Below are 21,021 nucleotides of genomic sequence, written 5' to 3'. Positions count from 1 at the left end.
GACTTGCCATGATTTTATGTGGCTTCTGGCATTTGGAGTTTGTTTGGGCAAGATTTATGTGGTGGAAGGGAAGCAAGGAAATGAATGAATGAACAAATGGCACAGAGATGGCAAGCAGTGCAGGAATTTTGTAGAGCACTATAGCAAATTGTGAAGGCACTAAATACCATACTTTTCTGTGTATAATACGCTCCTGTGTACAACATGCCCCCTATTTTGGGGGACTCAAAATTAAGAAAATGGGGGGGGGGGATTCCCAAAAGTTGTTGAGCTTTTTTGGGGAGGATTGCACAGAAATATACACAGCAACCTTTCCTCTGTCCCATCACCGAAAGCAGCAGCAAATGGACTATCCAATCGCCGCAGAGACAACAAATCAACAACAGCGATTGCAGCAGACACCGATGACAATCTCCAACTCGCGGCAGCAACGTATCCCACGGCCCCACAATGCACTACCCATGTATAAGATGACCCCTAATTTTGAACATGATTTTGGAATATAAAAAAAAAATAGTTTTATACATGGAAAAGTACGGTACCCATATTCTGGTTACTAGAAGCTGCGCTACTTAGTTCAGATACTTCAGTATATACTTACTACTAGGCACGCGGAGTTGGGCCCAACGCTGGGGGGGGGGGCTGAAGCCCCTTCCTCCCCCTATAGCTGGCGCCCCTGCTTACTACATATTTCTTTAAGGGTGCGTCCAAACTGACGCTCATAACCTGCTTATAGCAGTTCCTGGTTAATCTGCCATTTAAGAGTTTTCAGGTTGAAAAACTTTTCTGTGACTGGTCTGTATATATTTTTTCCCTGCCCCTTCTTCATTTTTGTTTTTGTTTTTAAATAAATGGTGAATTTGTGTCATCTCCAGGTAACCTATTGATCCAGTCACCTTGTTCATATCTATTTTTTTGTAAACAGATTAAGTGCAGGAGGAAAAAGTACAAATGAATGGAATAATCTTAAACAATTTTGTTAATGTCCTCATAAATACGTCACTACATTACAGATTTCTTTTGGTTTTATACTGCCATGTCCCCGTCCCCCCCAAAAAAATAATAATTCTGGAAACTGTTGTTTACTGATGGTTCTGGGGATCTTAGTAGAGACTATTACATCATTTTGAGTTTGTGATGTAGATATCCCCAGATCATTTCTAGGTCATGAGACCTAGTAATTTGTTTGTAGGGTGCAGGGAAGGACAAAGAAACCTCAAGGAGGTTAGACTGGCCTCAACCAGGGCCAGAGCCTTTTCATCCCTGGCCCCAGTCTGGTGGAACGCTCTGTCGTAAGAGACCAGGGCCCTGCGGGATTTGATATTTTTCTGCAGGGCCTGCAAGACGGAGCTGTTCTGTTAGGCCTTTGGTCTGGGCCCAGTCTGACCCTCTTCTTTCTATGGGACCCTGTATGTAAGTGGCCTCCTTGGCTCTTTCAATCAGCCCATATGGGACCAGCACAGGTGCCCGGGCCTGGTGAACATTTAATTCCTTACTCCTATGGTTACAATGTGTGGGTTCCCACTTAATTTTATTTTGATCTTAAATGTGATTTTGAATTGTATTTTAAATATAATCATTTGATTTTGTGTTTTTAATGCATTATATATTTGGTGTTAGCCACCCTGAGCCCAGTCTCGGCTGGGGAATAAATAAAATAATAATAATAATAATAATAATAATAATAATAATAATAATAATGCTCAAGTTACAAAGTTAAATGCTGGACACAAAATTTTATAATGGGCTTGCTGGTAGGCAGAATACCCACTGCTCTGACTATATTTTCTTTTTGCTGTTTAACTTGGGGGGGTATGTATATCAAACCTTAATTAGGATAAGGAAGTACCTTCAAAAGCATATTCCAAGATATTGCTTTTATCTTCATTGGAGTGTTCTTCTTTCTGAGTTATGCAGGACCTTACTTAAGGTCCAAAAAATAAAAATAAAAATATTGAGTTTACACTATTTACAGTGGGGAGTCAGACATGAGATTCAAAAAAGCCCGCTTTGAGTTCACTCTGCAAAAATGTAATCAATATGATTCAGGAAGTATACGTATGTTAATGTTTCTCTAACTGAGCTTTGGGGGGCATAACATGAAGATAGTTTTTTTTGCATTTGATATATCATATGCTACATTATTAGGGAATTTTGAATAAAATGGTAAAAGCCTAAGAAATGTTATTTAGTGGCCTAATATTAGTGCTCAGAAACTGCAGATACAATCATGCACATATCTTAATAAATGTAAGCATTTAAAACATCAATTCTATTCCCACTTGCTTGGGAGTAAACCTAACTCAGTGGGACATCTGAATAAATATGCATAAGAACAGGCTGCAAGATTTTCCTCACCATTAAGCATAGTGCTCTCCACTGAAGCAAACTTAAAAACTATCTTTTAAAAGTAGAATAGCACAATATGATGTTTGGGTAACTGTATTGCTAAATAAGCCAGGTTGTAAACTAAAAAGCTCCCGGTGTTTTTGTATTACATAGAAGCTGCATTCAAAATAATAAACTTTAGGTTAAAAGAAACATATCTCTTAACAGGACTATCAGAGCTGGAGATGAGGGAACAAAACATGTTTTCACAAAATATTTGCATCCTCCCAAAATTTGCATGAAATACCCTTACCCTTTCCTTTTCATAAAGGAATCCCTTTATGAAAGTACAAAATGCAGAACTGAAGAATAAAAGAAAAAAGTGAAAGAAGAAAAAGAGATGCATTAATTGTCATACCAGTCTAGGGGATAGAAAACAGCTGTGAACCAAATATGACCAGAGTGTTCAACTGGACGCATTGGGATTGCTGGATCTGGGTACAGTTGTTAGAGGTCATCAGTGAATGTGCCCCATAGGAATCCAATTGTACAATCAGCATTACCTAACATCCACACAAAAAACCTTCCAATATAATTACTGGAAGTAAATCGAAGTTACATTAGAAAACATCTTGTCCTTTGAAAGATTATTCACATTTTTTAAATTACAAACAAGCAAGGAGTTCCACTTGGGCTCCATTCCCCAAGTTCTTAATATGGAGTTGTTTTGAAGCAGTACTGCATCACATGCCATAGGAGTAATACAGATTGAAATGCTGGTGAATTAGACTGACTAGAGATTTTCATCCTATATACTTAAACTTTTTTAAATGTTGTAAGTTATTTGCATTGTCAGGCATTTAACTTTTTACCTTTTGCACATTCAGTGAAGGAACAAAACAGGCTAGCTTTTTATCTTATTTAGAGACAGTAATTAATATAGGGCTGCCATACATTTGTTTAGGCATGTCAATCGAAAAATCACGGTCTTTTGGGGTCTTCCTAAAAAACACTCAACAACTGGTTTTTACTTTTTGAAATATGGCAGCCCTAAATTAATAACTATTATATTAGTTTAACAAAGTAGCTTCAGACTTACATGGCACTACACTAAACTGAACCTCAGTTCGCTCATCTTTAATTGCATTGGCACAGAAATGGGAACATAAAGCTTAAATTTGGGGTGAAAGATCAATTGAGTGATCCAGCCTTTCTTTTTGCCTTGGTTAACAATGACTCCCTAAAGTACGGTGCCTTTACACATGTTTTGTCCAATGGGCTTTTCATTTGATGAAGTTTCTGTACTTCTCTAGAGACAATAACTCTGTAAGGCTTAATCAAACTTAACAGTGGAGTCAAGCCATGAGGAACACAATCACAAATTGTACTTCTAATAATGTAGTTAACAGTATTCAGGGAACAGAAGATTTTCCTCTGACAAAGAGCTCTTTTGGCATTTTCATTTGCATAATGTTGAGTAGCAGCCCCACTATAACTCCTGGTCAGTTCAGATGGAGTGAGGATGAATCTTGCAGCCCAATCTTACCCATGTTTACTCAGAAGTGAGTCTCACTGGTTTGAATGGCAAGTATGCTTGAGACTGTAAACCTGATAAAATGAAAGAAAAATATTTCAAGAGATGGTTCTCAGAACATTGTCTTACAGCAACATAGGCTCAATCAATAACTCTTGGGCTTTTTTGTTCTACAGAGGTGAAACATAAATTACTTACTATACTCTTATTGACCCTGAGAACATGATACAATTGAATAAATGAACTAGCAGACACTGCAAAGCAGTTTGAAAGCACATTTCCTATTTATCTGCAATAGGTACTCCTACTGTAATAGGTACTTGATCGAAACTTGAGCAAAAAGTGTTACTAGGGAAAGGAGTTGCACATGTTCTGCCAGAAATCAAGTGTATTTATATTTTCTGATTGGAGTTTACCGTAATTTGGGAAATGTTATAAATTTCTGTTGTTTGACAGGCAAAATAGTGAAAAAAGAAACATGCCATTTAAATGTGCTGCTTGTAGCCTGATCATTGCCTTCACCAAGAAGTGTTTGTAAGCCAGCTCCTCCCTGTGCTCCCTTCCTCCTCCCCTCCAACTGAAACAGTTGTGCTTTCTGATTTTGAATTGTGTTTTGCTTTTGCAGTGGTCACTCACAGATCTCCACTCCCCCTGCCCCTTATTCCCTTTTGTTTTACAGATTCTCTTTTATTTTGATATATTTTTTACTGTCATTTTCACCATTGAAATTGCTCTGAAGGTAAAGTCCCCATCTTCTCTTCCATTATCTTCTCACTCATGAGCCCACTAGTTCTCTGCTGCTATTTGTCGCTAACACACACGCCTGTTTTTGTCTTGGCCACGCTCAGTAACCACTAACCCAACTGTGCTTATTTTTCAGATCCTAGGCAATGCAGATTATGTCTTCACTAGTATCTTTACATTAGAAATTATTCTTAAGGTAACCAATCTGAGCAATACACTTCTCTCTCTCGCTTTTGCTTTGTCTTTTGTACCGCTTTCAATCCCTAGTGTGATCTCCACAGACAGGTCATATTTCCTAGCTCAGCAGTAACTGTATGTGCTTTCAAAAATGGTTCCATTTTAATATTAAAGTCCCATTGGTTCATATAATTGTTTAGTCCCTTGCCATGTATAATTAACCCCAAAAAGGTCTTATGGCATGGAACACAATATGTATTCACCACTCTTGGCAGTAATACCTGCTTATCCCAGTGGAAAAAGATGCATTTTTCTGGCGAGTCTTCCTTGTGCAGAACTTACACAAAACAATATGTCTTACAAGAAATATACAGTGGTGCCTCGCAAGACGAAATTAATTCGTTCCGCGAGTTTTTTCATCTTGCAGTTTTTTTCGTCTTGCGAAGCACGGTGTCGGAAAAGTTTTGGAAAAGCTTCAAAAATGACCAAAGTCTTCAAAAACCTCAAAAAAGGCTACCACACCGCGTGCTATGAGTTGCTCCTCGAAGTCAAGTCGCAACTGTATTAACGGTTTTAAGAAAAAGGAAACAAACTTGCAAGACGTTTCCGTCTTGCGAAGCAAGCCCATAGGGAAAATCGTCTTGCGAAGCAACTCAAAAAACCAAAAACCCTTTCGTCTAGCAAGTTTTTTGTCTTGCGAGGCATTCGTCTTGCGAGGTACCACTGTACTGTATAGGCCATAAATAGTCCCTTCTCTCACTGCAGACTATTTGGCATCTGTACTATTTTGTGCTCTTCTGTTTTAAGTGGGAATGGGTAGCAGAATATCTACACAACACTATAGGCCTACCAACGTATCACATTCCTAGCCAAAATTTGTGCACCTCAAATGAATGGTGATCCCCAAATGTTTGCCTGGAACTGCAAAAATGGGAGGGAGGAATTACCAAGTTCCTGGCAAGCCAGTTAATGGCTAGTGAGCTGCATTCAGTTCTAGATTGGTCAGACCCTTAATGGAGGAACAGAGGAAAGCTGGTCACTAGAAAGCTGGTCATTAAGAGTCAAATTACACATTGCATCCCCAATTGCTTCTTTTCCTAGGGAAAACACCTTCAGGAATGGGGAATTTCCCACAGAAAAGCAGGAAGGGGGCATTTAATCCTTACCCTGCCTGCTACTTTCCTACTGCAATGTACGATATATATATCCTTGCAAAAACTCCTTTGGGTCCTTGCATGAGGGTGAAGTGGTTTGGAGTGTTGCACTGGTTAACTACTCCTTCCCCACCCACCACCACAGTTTCTCTGCAGTAATTCACCTAAGACTCCTCTCTGATGTTAGATGTGCTCCTGTCCTATGTATGGAACCTTTAAACTTAGAGAAAATAGCATTGAATTGCTTCTGTTGCCACTCACTGTATGTGACAATTCCCTAATCCACTCAGACATTTTAGTACCTACTGGTTAAATTGTGAAGTTGGAACTTAACTTTAGAGTCTGCTTCTCAAAAAGACCTGTTCCTTAAATGCATAATTTACTTTTCAAGTCTATTCTGCCTCATTTCAGTTAATAATTGCACCTGTGTGATTTCCCGCAGGGTGACACCTAACCCAAGAGGCTACTTGACAATACACCAAAACATTCAGATGCAAAGTAGACTGCAGAGAAAATAAATATAAGCACTCTTACACTTTGCATTCATTTAATATTTTAAAGAATAACTAAGGGACACTTTGTCTTTCTTAATGTATAGGTGTACCCATCAAATTTGGACATAGATCTACAAACAGCAAAGAAGAATATCATACTCCTCATTCCTTCCACTAATTTACATAGGCACTGTTCAAACACTTACTAGTCTGGGCATAACTACACATTAATTGTTAATATTAAACGCAAATCATGACTGGGAAGGAAAAGGTTAAACCTTCCCACCCCATGTGCTGAAAATCCCCTTGCCACTTTGTATTGATTAAAAAACTTGAGATGACACAGTACCCGATACAATTAACGAACTGAATTGTGTCGTTAGGCCTTCTCCTATCACATATGTACATTCACTGTGTCAGTACTGACTATACAAACACAATTAACTATGGAAAGGTCATAAGTGTATAAAATACATTCTCCAATTGCAAGTTGCCTATTTATCCCACAGGGATTAGATTATCAACTTCCATGCTTTACTCTAAAGATACCAGTTAATTGTAAAGAAAAATTCCAATGGCAATACTACCTTAAACAAAAGCTGCAACCAAGTTATGCAGCAATTTGCTATGCCAATGAATTTCTTGGCAGGGATAGATAAACACACCTTGTATGGTACTGAAACTCAGCAGAGCTTCCCATTCTGATTTCAATGGTGTCTCCTCCTTTCCTTTAAGATTGCCATGCAAAACCAAGCCCTAAGAAGCATCTTTACTACCTTTGTTATGGCAAGAACCCCCCTTCCCCCAACCAACTATATATTTTTGTATAAATTCTACTCAAAGAGCAGATTTTATACTTCCTTTCTAATTTCTGTCTGATAGATCAGTAGTCAGTTCTTCCTGATGTGATTTGGTTTTTGATGACTTTATATTTAATTTATTTCCTACCCCATCAGCACAACTTTGATAAGAACTGGCTGGAAATTGCTAGGCTTTCTGGCCTGAAAATACCCTGGGTTTGTTGCAGGAATTCAGGAATGCAGCAAAAGTGGTTGGTTCTTCACATTCCAATGAGTGTTCTTGTATGACCATTCTTATTTCTGATGTGTATATTCAAACATAAGGGGGTCACACTGAAGTCTGTTTTGCAGGTAATGTTTTCCTTATTGCAATCAGTCATGGCTTTCTATATATTTCTAGCTATATCTATATATATGAACAATAAACTTACCCAACAAATTAACTGTTGGGTCTTTTGGGTTTGCCATGGTCCAATAGATAAATGCAAAATAATCAGACAAAAAAGCCAGGGATACAGCTACTTCCAATTACCAAATGGATCTAAAAATGAAGAGGGGACTCAGTGAATATAATTGCTACAGTTATAGATTCTGTGCATGTCTTTACCTGCTGAAGCATACATAAGGAAGAGTATGTATTGGCATTTGACTTTTTGCTCTCTAGAGGAAAATGTTACTTGAAAAAGCTATCATTGGAGAGCTCAGTTCTGATATGATCTAGATAACACTTCTCAACCACTATTTTAAGTGTTTCAAAACTGGGACAGGTTGCAAATTTTGCTTCAGACCCACCTCAGTTTGTAAATTCCAGTGTGGAGATCCTTTTTTTTGCAGGCAGGTGGTAGCCTTTGTGATACTAGTATTAAGAGAAGTAATCTAATTTGTATTGAACTATATTGACAAAACTATAATAGTAAGACAGGAGCAGGGATTTAATACTCAATTCAGCCTGAATGAGTAATGCTTAAAAAAAATGACAGCCTTGCTAAAAACTGCTAGGTCTTAGATCTAGTAGGCCTCTCTTGGGAAAGAGTTTCACAGTGATGGGGCCACTATGAAAAAAAACCCTTCATCTTGCTATCATTAGTCTAACTTCCACCAAAGAAAGTACATAGAGGAAGATAAAAGTAAATGATAATATGTGGAGCTGCTTACATGGGAGAATGTAATTTCCAGTCTATGTAATTTCCAATATGCAATGTAACATCCAAGGGCTGGACACTATTTGCAACCTTTCCTTACCTATGTTCCCCCCCCCCCCCAAAAAAAACCTATCTCTTCTTTTCACCTCTTTTTTAATGAAACTTTGCACTTAAAACCTTGCACTGTTCTGCAGTGTTACATTACTCCTTCCTCTGCCTGCTGTAAGCAAGAACTTGTGGCAAGCGCTAACAGCAAAGTTTGTTTGTGTCTCCATGTGATTGCCTGCAGATGACTGCTTATGGAGCTTTCCTTCACAAAGGCTCCTTCTGCAGGAACTACTTCAACATCCTGGACCTGCTGGTGGTTAGCGTTTCTCTCATCTCCTTTGGGATCCAGTGAGTGAGCTATTTTCAGCTGGGAAAATCTAGTGTTTATAAAGAGTGGGGAAGAGGATATGGAACAAAGGGGAAAGTCAATAAAAAAAGGAAACAAGACACACCTCACTAGGGAGGATGTTCTACAACTGCATCACTGAAAAGGGCCTGTCTCGGGGCAACACCAACCAGGCAGCCCCCAGGCAGTACTCTTTTAGGTACTTGAGTCCCAAGCTGTCTAGTTCCTTGAATATGACCCAGTAGCTCAGTAGCAGAGCTTTTAGGACAGGTGACACATGGTCCCATCATGTTGCCCCAATTACCAACCTAGCACCAAATGCTGCACTAGCTGCAGCCTCTAATCTTCAAGGGCAACCCTAAGTAGAGTGCATCACAGTAGTCCAGGCAGGAGGTCACCAGAGCATGGATAACCGAGGTCAAGCTATCATCATCCAGGAACAGACTTAGTTGGCAAATCTGCCTAAGCTGGGCAAAAGCATACCTAGCCACAGAAGCTGTTTGAGACTCCATTGGCAATCTGGAATACAGGAGTATTCCCAGAGTGCAAACCTGTTTCTTAACAGGAAGTTCAACCCTTCCCAGAACAGTTTTACATCAGACATGAGAACCACTTACACAAAGCACTTCTGCCTTACCAGGATTCAGCCTCATTTTTTTGGCCACTATCCAGTCCATCACTGCTTCCAGACACCTGCCTGACACCTTCATAGCCTCTCCTGATTCTGATGAAATGGGCAGATAAGAGTTCCTTGTCATCAGTTTACTTATGGCACCATGCTCCAGATCACTGTATGACACCTAGATGTTGAATTGCTCTCTCTCTGTGTGTGTGTGTGTGTGTGTGTGTGTGTGTGTGTGTGTAGCAGAGTAGCCAGCACCGGGCATCAAAAGAAAGCAGGTGCACAGCAATTTTACCTCTTCCTATCTATTTAAGCATAGGTTATTTGTACTGTGACACCAGGACTCCACAATACTTTCATATTTTTGCAGTTTTAAGTTTCAGGCTGTGATTGCTGTGCTAAACCTTTGCTCAGTTCCACAAAAACAGCATAAGCAGAAAGTATGTGGGAATGGCTACCTCACAAATAAGTGACATCAGTGTAGCACATTGCCATAGTGCCATAGTGTATTGAAGGTGATAGTGGGGCAGGGGAGGAACATTCCTTATATGAACAGTTTTGGGATAGCTGCTGGAAGCTTCAGACAACACACAGATTGCTTCTTTTGCCATGTGGTCATGGCAAAATATTTTGAGAGTGCAAATAATTATATATGCACAATAAAAAGGATGTCTGGCAAAGGTCCCAAATCAGCTAAATAACACACTTATAAAAACATAATCCTGAGGTCTTGCATATGTGTTGGAAGCCACCCAGAGTGGCTTGGGAAACCCAGACAGATGAGCAATGTCTTCTTCTTCTTCTTCATTAATTTATTATAAAATGGAAATAGATATTACCCCCTTCTCCATTTTTTTCATTGTGCAAAATGGCAACCAAGGCTTACATTTCCTTTTTGCGTTTTTGTGATTTTTTTAAAAAGCTGTACACCCTCATGCATGTACACCTGCATGCATGCTGAGAACAGAAGAAACCACTGGAGAGCATGGGAGGAGTGACTGAGGGGAGTGGGGGAACCCACAATCCAGATACATTCTGTCAAGCTCCTTCCACTGGTGTGGACAGCAAGTGGCAAAATACCAAAGCATATCTATGACTGAAAAAAATGGGAATGTGTGGAAGCTAACATACCAAATGTGCACACAGAAAAACCAGACCTTCACGACCCATTTGCAATATAAAAACCCCATCTGAAAGCACACTTAGCTGCAATAAGACTTGCAAACTAGGAGTTTGGACCAAAAGCTTCATGGAAAATGTGGGTGTTGAGGAGGGTTTCACTCAGACCTTATCAGTTTGTGTTTCAAACCTGAAGGAAATGACAGAAATAGGATTCACGCAGATACTCTGGGAGGCAGTTCAAGCATACAGGACACCAGGTGATAAAGGGGAAAGTCTTTTGAGGGAACAAGAGACTTGCAGACATCTGAAGGTAATGGAAGTGGAGGAGCAAAGGTCATGGGCAGAAACATATCAGGAAAATAAATCAGAATGAGAAGAGGGAACAAGACTATAAAGGGCTTTTAAGGTAAGGACCAGTAGCTTGTGCTGGATCTGGTAGCAGACAGGAAAACTGTAAAGATTTAAGAAGGGCTGTCTAGTGATTAGAGTAGTGAGAGAGATGAATGTTTTTTCAGCATAATTCTGGATAGATATTAGGGGACCAAGATGAGATGATGAGAAACACCAGAAAGGAGAAGATTGGAATATTCTTGGTAAGAGATTGCTATGTAACTGTGCCCCTGAAGGACCAGGTATGCAGCCTGGGAGTCATTTTGGACTCACAGCTGTCCATGGAGGCACAGGTCAATTCTGTATCCAGGGCAGCTGTCTACCAGCTCCACCTGGTACGCAGGCTGAGACCCTACCTGCCCGCAGACTGTCTTGCCAGAGTGGTGCATGCTCTAGTTATCTCCCGCTTGGACTACTGCAATGCACTCTACGTGGGGCTACCTTTGAAGGTGACCCGGAAACTACAACTAATCCAGAATGCGGCAGCTAGACTGGTGACTGGGGGCGGCAGCCGAGACCACATAACACCGGTCTTGAAAGACCTACATTGGCTCCCAGTACGTTTCCGAGCACAATTCAAAGTGTTGGTGTTGACCTTTAAAGCCCTAAACAGCCTCGGCCCAGTATACCTGAAGGAGCATCTCCACCCCCATTGTTCTGCCCAGATGCTGAGATCCAGCGCCGAGGGCCTTCTGGAGGTTCCCTCATTGCGAGAAGCAAAGCTACAGGGAACCAGGCAGAGGGCCTTCTCGGTAGTGGCGCCCGCCCTGTGGAACGCCCTCCCATCAGATGTCAAAGAGATAAACAACTACCTGACATTCAGAAGACATCAGGGAAGTTTTTAATGTGTGACATCTTAGTGTATTTTTGGTCTTTCTTGGAAGCCGCCCAGAGTGGCTGGGGAAACCCAGCCAAATGGGCAGGGTACAAATAAATTATTATTATTATTATTATTATTAGTCATTATTAGGATGAGGGAGGTAACAAGGACACAAGCAGTTTGTGAAATAAATAATCCTAATTAAGAGAAAGGGGGATTAAAGAACAGAAAGAAAATTGCCTCTTCAACATACTGACCTAGCTCTATCAGCCTACTGAAGTCAGCAGGGACTAAGCTGTGTCTATACTGGATTTGTAGTACTTAGTTCTAGGTGGAAGCAAGCTGTAGGTTGAGTGAAGTGCCTTTAAAAGCACAAGTCACTGGAGAGTTACCTGACATGCTGCTTTCTCTGAATTGGCATTTTGGTGAAGTGCTTCATAGCACCCTTATCTTACACTGCCCTGCGATGACTGCAGCTTGGCACCATTTTTGTAATATGTCTGCATTACATTTGGCAGCCTGTTCTGTCCAAAGGAGTCCCTATTTCCCCTTTTTTGCCAACACAATATTCTGTATTCAGTTCAACAACAGAGTAGCCAACAGTTACTTCCCCTACCCCCCAGTGACTTACTCATAAATTCAGTATCTAAACTAGTAGACTACTAAATTGCAGAAAAAGAAAAAGAAAGTGCACAATGCCGTTAAAAATTAAGGCTTGAGACAATATAAATATCAAAAGAATAAGTTAATGCTACTGTGAAATATTCCCACCTTCTTTAGCCACCATGGTACATCTGCCTTGCAATATACAGCAATCAAATGAACAAAATCTCTGTTGCCAGGGCCCATAAACTATTAAATAATAAGATGGCACATTCAAGGTTTATGAATGATTAAAAAACATAAGTATACCAAAGCATATAATTCTTCTATCACAAATTGAATTGCTTGTATTTTAGATTATTTAAATAGGTATACCATGTTGCCACTTTTTTTGTGTGTGTCTCTATAGTACAGTATCTAGCTAGTCAATGAAAATGCTATGGGGAAAGTTTTGTGTCTTTTGTTAATGCTAGTCATATATTCTGCAAACATTTCTCTGAAGAGAACAACCTAGAAGAAAGGTAGTATGATGTAGCAGATAGTGGGGTAGTATTGATCAGTGAGATCTGGGTTCGCGTTCTGCGCAGACATAAATTACAAGTTGTAATGCACATTGAACTTCAACTAAAGGCCACTGTTAGTCCATAGATTATTCCCACAAGAATTGTAAAGCTTGATCTCCTACTGCTGTTCTTTTCCAGGTCTAGTGCCATCAACGTAGTGAAGATACTACGAGTCTTGCGAGTGCTCAGACCACTGAGGGCTATCAACAGAGCCAAAGGATTAAAGGTTAGAAGACATATAAAGATTAGATGTTAACTTGCTTTATGTGGCTTTACATCACTACTCTAGAGCAAGTAGATAAATAAATTGGTTTTCCATTCTCCTGATTTTAGTGGGATATAATGCATATCTTTGCTGTGCATAGACAATGACCAAGGGTTCGTTGTGGGTGAAAGCTGATTTTGCCCTCAAGGCAACATTGTATTTTTCATTTCTTCATAAGCATTAATGACAGCCTGCCATTTTTATTGCAGAAAGCAGAGGGCACATTTAAGGGCATCACTAGAGTGGGTTTAACACTAGCTGCTGGGGTAAAAGTTTGGTTTTGCTCCATCTTAACATCTTTCCAAGATTTCAATCTACTTACTTTGTCTCAAAGAATTCAAAGAGCTCTTCTACTCTGGTTCCAATTCTTTATGATCCTGGAATATGGCAGAACCTTGGAAACTGGCTTTTGAGTAGCAGCATGTCCAGCAGTGTGACAGAAGAGGGGAGAATCTGTGTATTGCAAGGATTTGTGTATTCCTGTGCACTGCTCAGGATCCCAGCCAGTGTGGACTTGGCCATCCTGTGATGCGGCAAAAACTGCTCCTCCCTCCTTCACACACACACACACACACACACACACACACACACACTCTTTGGGGTCTTATGCAGCTCATGGGTTCAATTTGCCACAACTACCACTGCTTTGGAGACATAATGTCATCCAGTTGTAGGAAAGACAGACAATTCTACCTATTGTGGCATAGCGAGGATAATGACACTTGCTTTTTGTTTACAAGTGCACAGTCTACAGACCATGGATTTCCTTTTCTATTTCATAGAGATACCATGTGGACTTACAGGAAGATGGCAGTACAAGATTACATTCATTCATTCATTTATTTACATCAAACCCTAAAACCATTTAAAAAGCAAGCATTTAACTCACTCATTTCTGTCTTTCTTTGCAGCATGTGGTTCAGTGCGTGTTTGTAGCCATACGTACCATAGGGAACATTGTGATTGTCACCACGCTGTTGCAGTTCATGTTTGCCTGCATTGGAGTCCAGTTGTTCAAGGTATATGCCCTGGAACCTATTTCTCACTTTTTCCTCATTAGTTATTGGAAAACAATTTGCAGATGTCAGGGGGTGGTGGTGGTGAAGCATAGCCTGATACTCTGCATATATTCAGTATTGCCTCACAGTAATATTAAAGTGACTTACCTGGTTACCTTAAACTTGGTAGAGTGGAGTGTCTGGATGTTCATCTTTGGATCAAGATTTAGAATTAGGGCCAAGCCCAAATTGTTCCCTTTCCTGTTATCTTAGACCAGGGATTGTCAATCCGGGGTTCATGGGTGCCAGACTAGTGGCCCCTTTGTATTTTAATTTTTTTTAATGGTGGGCACTTCCATCACCTGTGGAGGGATTTTTCTGAATGCCAGGAGGGAGTGCCCAAGTATGCGCTCTCTGTGTGTGCGATTAAAAGAGATGCACTTGGGCAGAGAATAAGGCAGAGGTGTGTGTGGCCTGTGTGTGTGGGACAGGGAGAGAGATGTAGGCTTATGTGGTCTGCGAGAGATGTATACAGTGTGTGGGTGTGGGAGAGGGAGAGAGGTGTGTGTGGTGTGTGATCCATTAGAGCGGGAGGGAAAGATACACTTGGGCAGAAAGGGAGAGGTGGATGTGTATATGTGAAGTGTATTAGCGTGTGGGAGAGATGCATGTGTCTGTGACCTGTGTGTAGTCAGAATACGCAAGAGAGACATTATGTGTTGTTTACTTTTCCTGGTACTGAGGAATGCTTCCTATTGTTACTGGAGAACAACAGCATTAGTTTGTGTGTGGAGCGGGGTGGAATTAACATGAGATCTCCATTGACATGACCAGAAGGACATAGGTGACTTCCCATGGCAAGCATGAGGTTGTCTGACTGTGTGTGTGTGTGTGTGTGTGTGTGTGTGTGTGTAGAAGCAGTTGCTGTACACTCTCTAATTTTTAGTTATGCCATGCCCCCCACAGTAGCCATTTTGTGACTGGCACTCACAGGACTTTCTCAGAATTCAAAATGTGCCCACTGTTCCAAAAAGGTTGGTGAACCCTAGCTTTGATTCCTTCCCTTTTGCAGCTATTTTCCAGGAAACATTTTTATCATGTTTCAAATGCCCCTATTGTTTTCAGAAACATCTATGTACATTATTTGAACATATTGGGGGCGGGGTTGGGGAATAGAGATGTGCATGTTTTCTCCACCATCACTGTGCCCCCTGCAACAGTTCCACTTCATAGGATATTCCTTCAGACAAATAGAGGCAGGGGGGAGAGCATGTAATATGGTATCCTCAACAAAGGATGTGTAAAAGTTATGAATTCAGGGAAGGGTCTCTGAAACAGGAGGTGCACCACATAATTTAGAATGATTTGCCTTTGGAATAAAAGATATTGAGTCTTATGCCATCTTCAAGTTTGGGAATAAAACAAACCTAAAGAATATATTCCTTGACCAATTAGTAAATGCAAAAAATTAAGTCAATGTAAACACAATGTATTTCTATAGGATATGTTGATCCGTGATGGGAGCATGAGCTCAACCATTTTAAAAAGTTGATTTCTTAAAGATGCAAAGGAAAGGTCAAGTTTGTTTTCAATATAGGCACATTTTTGTTTTAAAGAACAATATAAAAAAACCTTCACAAACTTGCAGTAACTACTGCTGAACAAGTGTATTAGCAAGGCAGCTACAGCAAAGGCTTACCTCTCCATAATGGTATGGGAGAAGGCATCTCCTCCTCCTAGAGGGGAGGAGTTGTGAGCGGGAGCAGCTTCCCGCAGCGGCAGGGAGGCGTATTCGGCTCCCTACCTCTGATTGCCTCTGCTGCCGTGGCCAAACCTTTCAGCCGACCAATAGGGCCAGCTGGTGAGCGGGGTTTAGCTGCATTTAAGCAGCCATGGCAGCGCTCTGACTCCAGTCGGTTCCTGCTTGCATCGGATCTCCCTCCCTCCCTCCCTTTTAGGTCAGCTTTCTCTTCATATTGACCTTGCTATGGACTTCAGTTGGTTGACTTTTTTTTATCCATTTGGCAAATTGGTACCAGCCTCTTGGTTTTTTCGCCTACCTTGTAGCAACTCGTCACAACTTTTTTGGTATTGGCGATTAGGCATTGGAATATGTGTACTGTGTTGGAGGATTGGGTATGGCCATCATCTACCCCTCCTCTTTTGGGTATTCCGTTAAAGAAATCCGGCGGTCATGGATCCTGTCCGATGCCCTGCTGGTGGTGACATGACCCCCGGTGATGTCATGGGGAAGCTTCCTGTTGTATTTGCATCAACAAGCTCCTCCCATTGGTTGTTAATCCCTGAAATGGCTCCCCGATGAGCGGGGTGGAGTCATTTATTGCTGTTTTATCCAAAGCCAATACCACTCACATGCTGTAACTAATAAAGTTGTGGCCTAATTTAGCCCATTAACCTAAAATAATGTGTCTTTGTGACTTATTATAATCCTATGTGGGTGACGGGTCCTCGACTCACAATGTGATGCTAATGACCAATACCTAAGATGAAGGTCTACCAGGCTTACATGTTGAGCCTGCTGCTTTATGGAATTGCACAACATGACAGGTCAAAATCTCAAACAAAAAAGTGCTCTATCAAATCCACATTCCAGCATATTCACACTTAACGTCTCAGTGACAGCTACACTGGTTTGGTCATGTACACAGAATGGAAGATTGCAGCATCCCCAAGCACATGCTCTATGGGGAGCTGGCTTCCGGTACTAGGCCTGTTGGCAGACTAACTCTGTGTTACGAAGGTGTCTGCAAACGTAACAGGAATCCTGGCAACAATAACCTTGCCATATGGGAAACACTTGTAGATGATCACAGTGCCTGGAGACAGACAGTCAGGTTGTGTATCCACAGCAGTGACCAGATGAGGAATGGCCACTGGGAGGAGTGCAGAGAGTAGAAACACCATGGTGTACCTGTAGCAGAAAAACTGGATACCTCCTTCTGTCCCACCTGTAATAAAACCTGTCTCTCCCGTATTGGTCTCTATAGCCACAGCAGGCACTTGTAATTCTCAAACAGTTTGACTTTACCCCTAAAGGCACACCCTTTCATTGTCTTCTGAGACAGACTGGTGCCAACAACTACTACCACCACCAACTTAACTAGACTCTACTCTAACCGATCTGTGTTGTGATGTCCCACATACAGGCTCTGTGACTTAGTTCAAAAATCAAATGCAAGGAAATCAATATAAGGAAAGAGATATGGCCTTGGTCCAAACAATGTGGTGGGCAGGGCAATAGCTACATGTATTTAACATTTAAAATGCTAATAGATAAAGAAAACACAAAGCAATTATTTTTTCATGTGACACTAAAAATCAGTGATCAGTAATTAATGGTGATTTTTCTGTTTTTATCCTCGTCCAGGGCAAACTATATAGTTGCACTGATAGCTCCAAGCAAACAGAAGCAGAGTGCAGGTGAGCGCATCATCTCTGATCAGCATTCCATACTAACTGGACCCAACACAAAAAACTCATTGCTGTATATTTGTTTCTCCCTTTTCCTTCCTTCTCCTAACAGGGGCAATTTTATCACCTACAAGGATGGAGAAGTGTCTCAACCAATTATCCAGGCTCGAAGTTGGGAGAACAGCAAATTTGATTTTGACAATGTCCTCACTGCCATGATGGCCCTCTTCACTGTTTCAACATTTGAAGGCTGGCCAGAGTGAGTACATAAGGCTAATTCATAAAACCATTTTTATTTGGTGGACTCAAAAGGAGCCTTGAGAATGCATCAGCATGAACAAATTATATCGTCTTAGTTCAACCCCCTTTTTCAAAAGTTCTACAAGAGATTATGACTTTCATTTTTGACACTTAATGAAGCATTCACAAGACAGGTTCAATATGCCAAAACCTGGAAACTTTCTAATGCCATGTTCAGATATTGCCTTCTTATGCATGCTTCTAGCAGCTCAGGAAGTATCCTGGATGACAGCAGGGATCATTCTTTTATCTTGGGATGCTTCCGTACTTGTTGTCTGAAACTGGTGACACAGACTGTACAGTTCAAGGTACTCCTATACTCGTTGCTGTCAGCCTTGTGATTTGCAGAGTCTAGTGTGGACAGAAGCACTCCTCAGATCAGTGTACCCAATCCCTGCAGCTAGGGGCTCCTGGAAGTGCCCTTAGTGTCTGTCTTGGGTTCTCTCCTTTTTTTAGACTGCTGTACCGATCCATTGATTCCCATATGGAAGATGTGGGGCCCATTTATAACCACAGGGTGGAGATCTCTATTTTCTTCATTATCTACATCATCATCATCGCTTTCTTCATGATGAACATCTTCGTTGGTTTCGTCATCGTCACTTTTCAGGAGCAAGGAGAGCAGGAGTACAAGAACTGTGAGCTGGACAAGAACCAGGTAATATAAGTGCTCCATGGTGTGGCCAAAGAAATAAAATACATTCCTTTAGTAGGTAAAATTCTTCTAATAGGTAAAGTAATGTTTTTGATAGAAGCTAATGTACAAGCCTAATTCTGATGCCACATATCTTTAAACAAGTTGATGGTTCTGTTCACTGAGGAGAGAAAGTTCCTTGTGGGAAATTTTGGTTGGAAGGTGAAGAGATATATTTGATTTTATACCCTGCCCTTCCTCCCAAAGGAGCCCAGGGCAGTTAACACATGTTTTGGAAATTTTCCTGAAAGTCAGTAATGACGGAACAGACTCATCTCACTAGGGAGGGCATTCCACAAATGGGAAATGGCCAGTAAAAAGGTCCTGCTATGGGTCAATATCTATGACGAATCAACACCAACCAGGCAGCCCTCACCTTCAGTGGCAGCATCTTCAACAAGGCTCAGTTCTTAGGGCTGCCCTACATCCAGAATTTTCTGGACATAGCCAGGATTTGACCCTTGGAAACAGCACTCAGACGGAAATTGCTTAAATGTCTGGGAAAATCCAGACATATGGCAACTCATGTCAGAAGTATAGATATCCTTTAAAATAGCTCAAAACTCTCTCAACAACTTTTGTGTCTGGATTTTCACTTTTTGAAATATGGAAACCCTATCAGTTGCCATTTATAGGGTCTGATATGGTACTTCGGTCCTAAGTCATTTAGGGCTTTATATGCTAATACCTTGAGTTGGGCATAGTAGCTAAGTGGCAGCCAGTGTAGCTTTGAGGACTGGTGACACGTGGTACCAGCCTATCAGCTGCATTCTACACCACCTGCATTCTGCAACTTAGAGATCCAAGAGATTCCATGTTGTACTTCAGCCTTCTTTCATTGGCTGTCTTCTTGGGAGAAAATGGCATTTTTGTAGCTCACTAGCGTGTTTATGAAAATATATTCTTATAACAAACTCAGCTGATGAGTGCCAACAGGATTTGAGTCAAAACAGAGCCAGTGAGAAACAAGAGCATGGTGGAGAAACCCTGAGGATTGCAGGTGTATAATAAAGCTAATAAAGAGTGCAATGGAGTATCCTGGAGTATCCTGGAGAAAGGGCATGGCTGACTGGCTGGAATGCTGTATAGAAATATTCCTGTTAGAATGTGAATATACAATGCATCATCTTGTTGCAGGTCCCAAATGCAAACATATTTGAGCCACCACCAACTTATTGTAGACACACACTGGGTTGTAGTCAACTACCTGTTACTTAGAGGAGACCCACTGAAATTAATTGTCATCTTCCTGGTTTGTCACCGACTACGACGGAGCGCAGATCTAGCCCTCCGGGGAAGATATGAGCTTTGTGGGGGGATAGAGATCACACAAAGGTGCTGTGGACCTCAAAACCCCTGAAAGGATTTGTTTTGGGTGCATGGGATCTGGCTGCGCTCTGGGCGATCTCTCCTGTCTCCTGGATCGCTCTGTAAAGAGTGGAGAAGAAAGACAGGATTGAGGTGCAAGTGCTGGGATCCATCACTATCTCCACAAAGTGAAGCCTCTGGCTCCGAGTGGATTTAGCGGCAGGGTTTTCAGAACATAAAAAGCCGAAATTTAAACAGAAGATTTAAATTTTGAACGATTGGGATTGATTTGGAAAATATTCGGTGTGAGACGGGATGAAAAAAGAGAGTCCTCCCCAGCTGTGGTGAGACATAATTTGCTTGGAGCTTTTCTATAAATCTTAAAGTTACTTTTAAACTTTCCCTGCCAAGTGGACCTTTTTGTATGTTAATTCCACCCGTCCCGATATAATGGGGGGATGGCGTTTGCTTTATTTTAAGTTTTCTCTTTTTATTTTTTGTATTGAAGTGGACTGCTATTTTGATAAAACGTTGATAAATACTGTTTTAGTGCACAATTGATATACTTTCTTACTGACAAGACCAAGAGTTAAAAACTGGCGAACTGTCCCTTATTGCTTCTCCCCTACCCCATCCTTGGGGAGGCTACAGCGAGATTGGAGAGGGGGTGCCACACAGAGTATTTTCCAATTTGCATTTTAAAGCCTTTTGATCAATCAGATCTATCGGCAGACTGCGATTTTATTTGAGCTATCTTGGAAATATTTTGTTTTTCTTTCTTTTTTTACCACCTCCTCCCCTTTTGTCCCATTTTGAGTTAAATACAACCCACTAGTTTTTCATATTTGTTTTTCAAAATTTATATGATGTAATCTATGGATAGTGGCAGCTGGTGTTTAAAAGTGTGGATAGAGCACCCCCAAATTCCTCCTACTCCTAAAGAGGTATCTCCTGGATTCTTACATATGATGCACACAAGTTCTTGTTACAGCTTGATTTTTTAGTGTGAGAAACTGATTACCACCAGTGATAATTTCCAGAAGAATAGCATTAGTCAGTTGTAGCAAAAATAACAGTACATCTTATGACTCCTTAAAGATTGACAATTTATCTAGGGTTGCCATATTTTGAAGAGCA

At 40.9% G+C, this 21,021-nt stretch overlaps 1 protein-coding gene and 1 long non-coding RNA gene across 13 annotated transcripts in view; one reads left to right on the top strand and one right to left on the bottom strand.

Annotated features, from left to right (window-relative positions):
- CACNA1C (calcium voltage-gated channel subunit alpha1 C) overlaps positions 1-21,021 on the top strand; it is a gene marked incomplete at its 5' end in the record, with an annotated part of 488,103 nt that overhangs the window by 365,437 nt on the left and 101,645 nt on the right. For 6 of the 7 annotated variants that reach the window (XM_080971552.1, XM_080971554.1, XM_080971553.1 and 3 more), the window contains 8 exons: positions 4,542-4,601; positions 4,743-4,802; positions 8,663-8,769; positions 13,026-13,113; positions 14,064-14,171; positions 17,539-17,591; positions 17,695-17,841; positions 18,339-18,540. In XM_080971552.1, the coding sequence (XP_080827678.1) occupies positions 4,542-4,601; positions 4,743-4,802; positions 8,663-8,769; positions 13,026-13,113; positions 14,064-14,171; positions 17,539-17,591; positions 17,695-17,841; positions 18,339-18,540 (825 nt within the window). The remainder of the gene's footprint in view (positions 1-4,541; positions 4,602-4,742; positions 4,803-8,662; positions 8,770-13,025; positions 13,114-14,063; positions 14,172-17,538; positions 17,592-17,694; positions 17,842-18,338; positions 18,541-21,021) is intronic. The other variant, XM_080971558.1, reaches the window with a different exon arrangement.
- Positions 18,400-21,021, bottom strand: part of LOC308457616 — a 107,176-nt gene continuing 104,554 nt past the window's right edge. For 3 of the 6 annotated variants that reach the window (XR_013977028.1, XR_013977029.1, XR_013977030.1), the window contains 2 exons: positions 19,784-20,004; positions 18,418-18,525 (listed from right to left, as the gene is read on the bottom strand). This is a non-coding gene — a long non-coding RNA (uncharacterized lncRNA). Of the gene's footprint in view, positions 18,526-19,783; positions 20,005-21,021 lie in introns of all 6 variants that reach the window. The other 3 variants (XR_013977026.1, XR_013977027.1, XR_013977031.1) reach the window with 2 other exon arrangements.

This window comes from Podarcis pityusensis (assembly GCF_964106645.2).
Source record: "Podarcis pityusensis genome assembly, chromosome: 10".
NCBI classification, from domain to species: domain Eukaryota; kingdom Metazoa; phylum Chordata; class Lepidosauria; order Squamata; family Lacertidae; genus Podarcis; species Podarcis pityusensis.
This window is presented reverse-complemented; position numbering and strand designations above follow the sequence as displayed.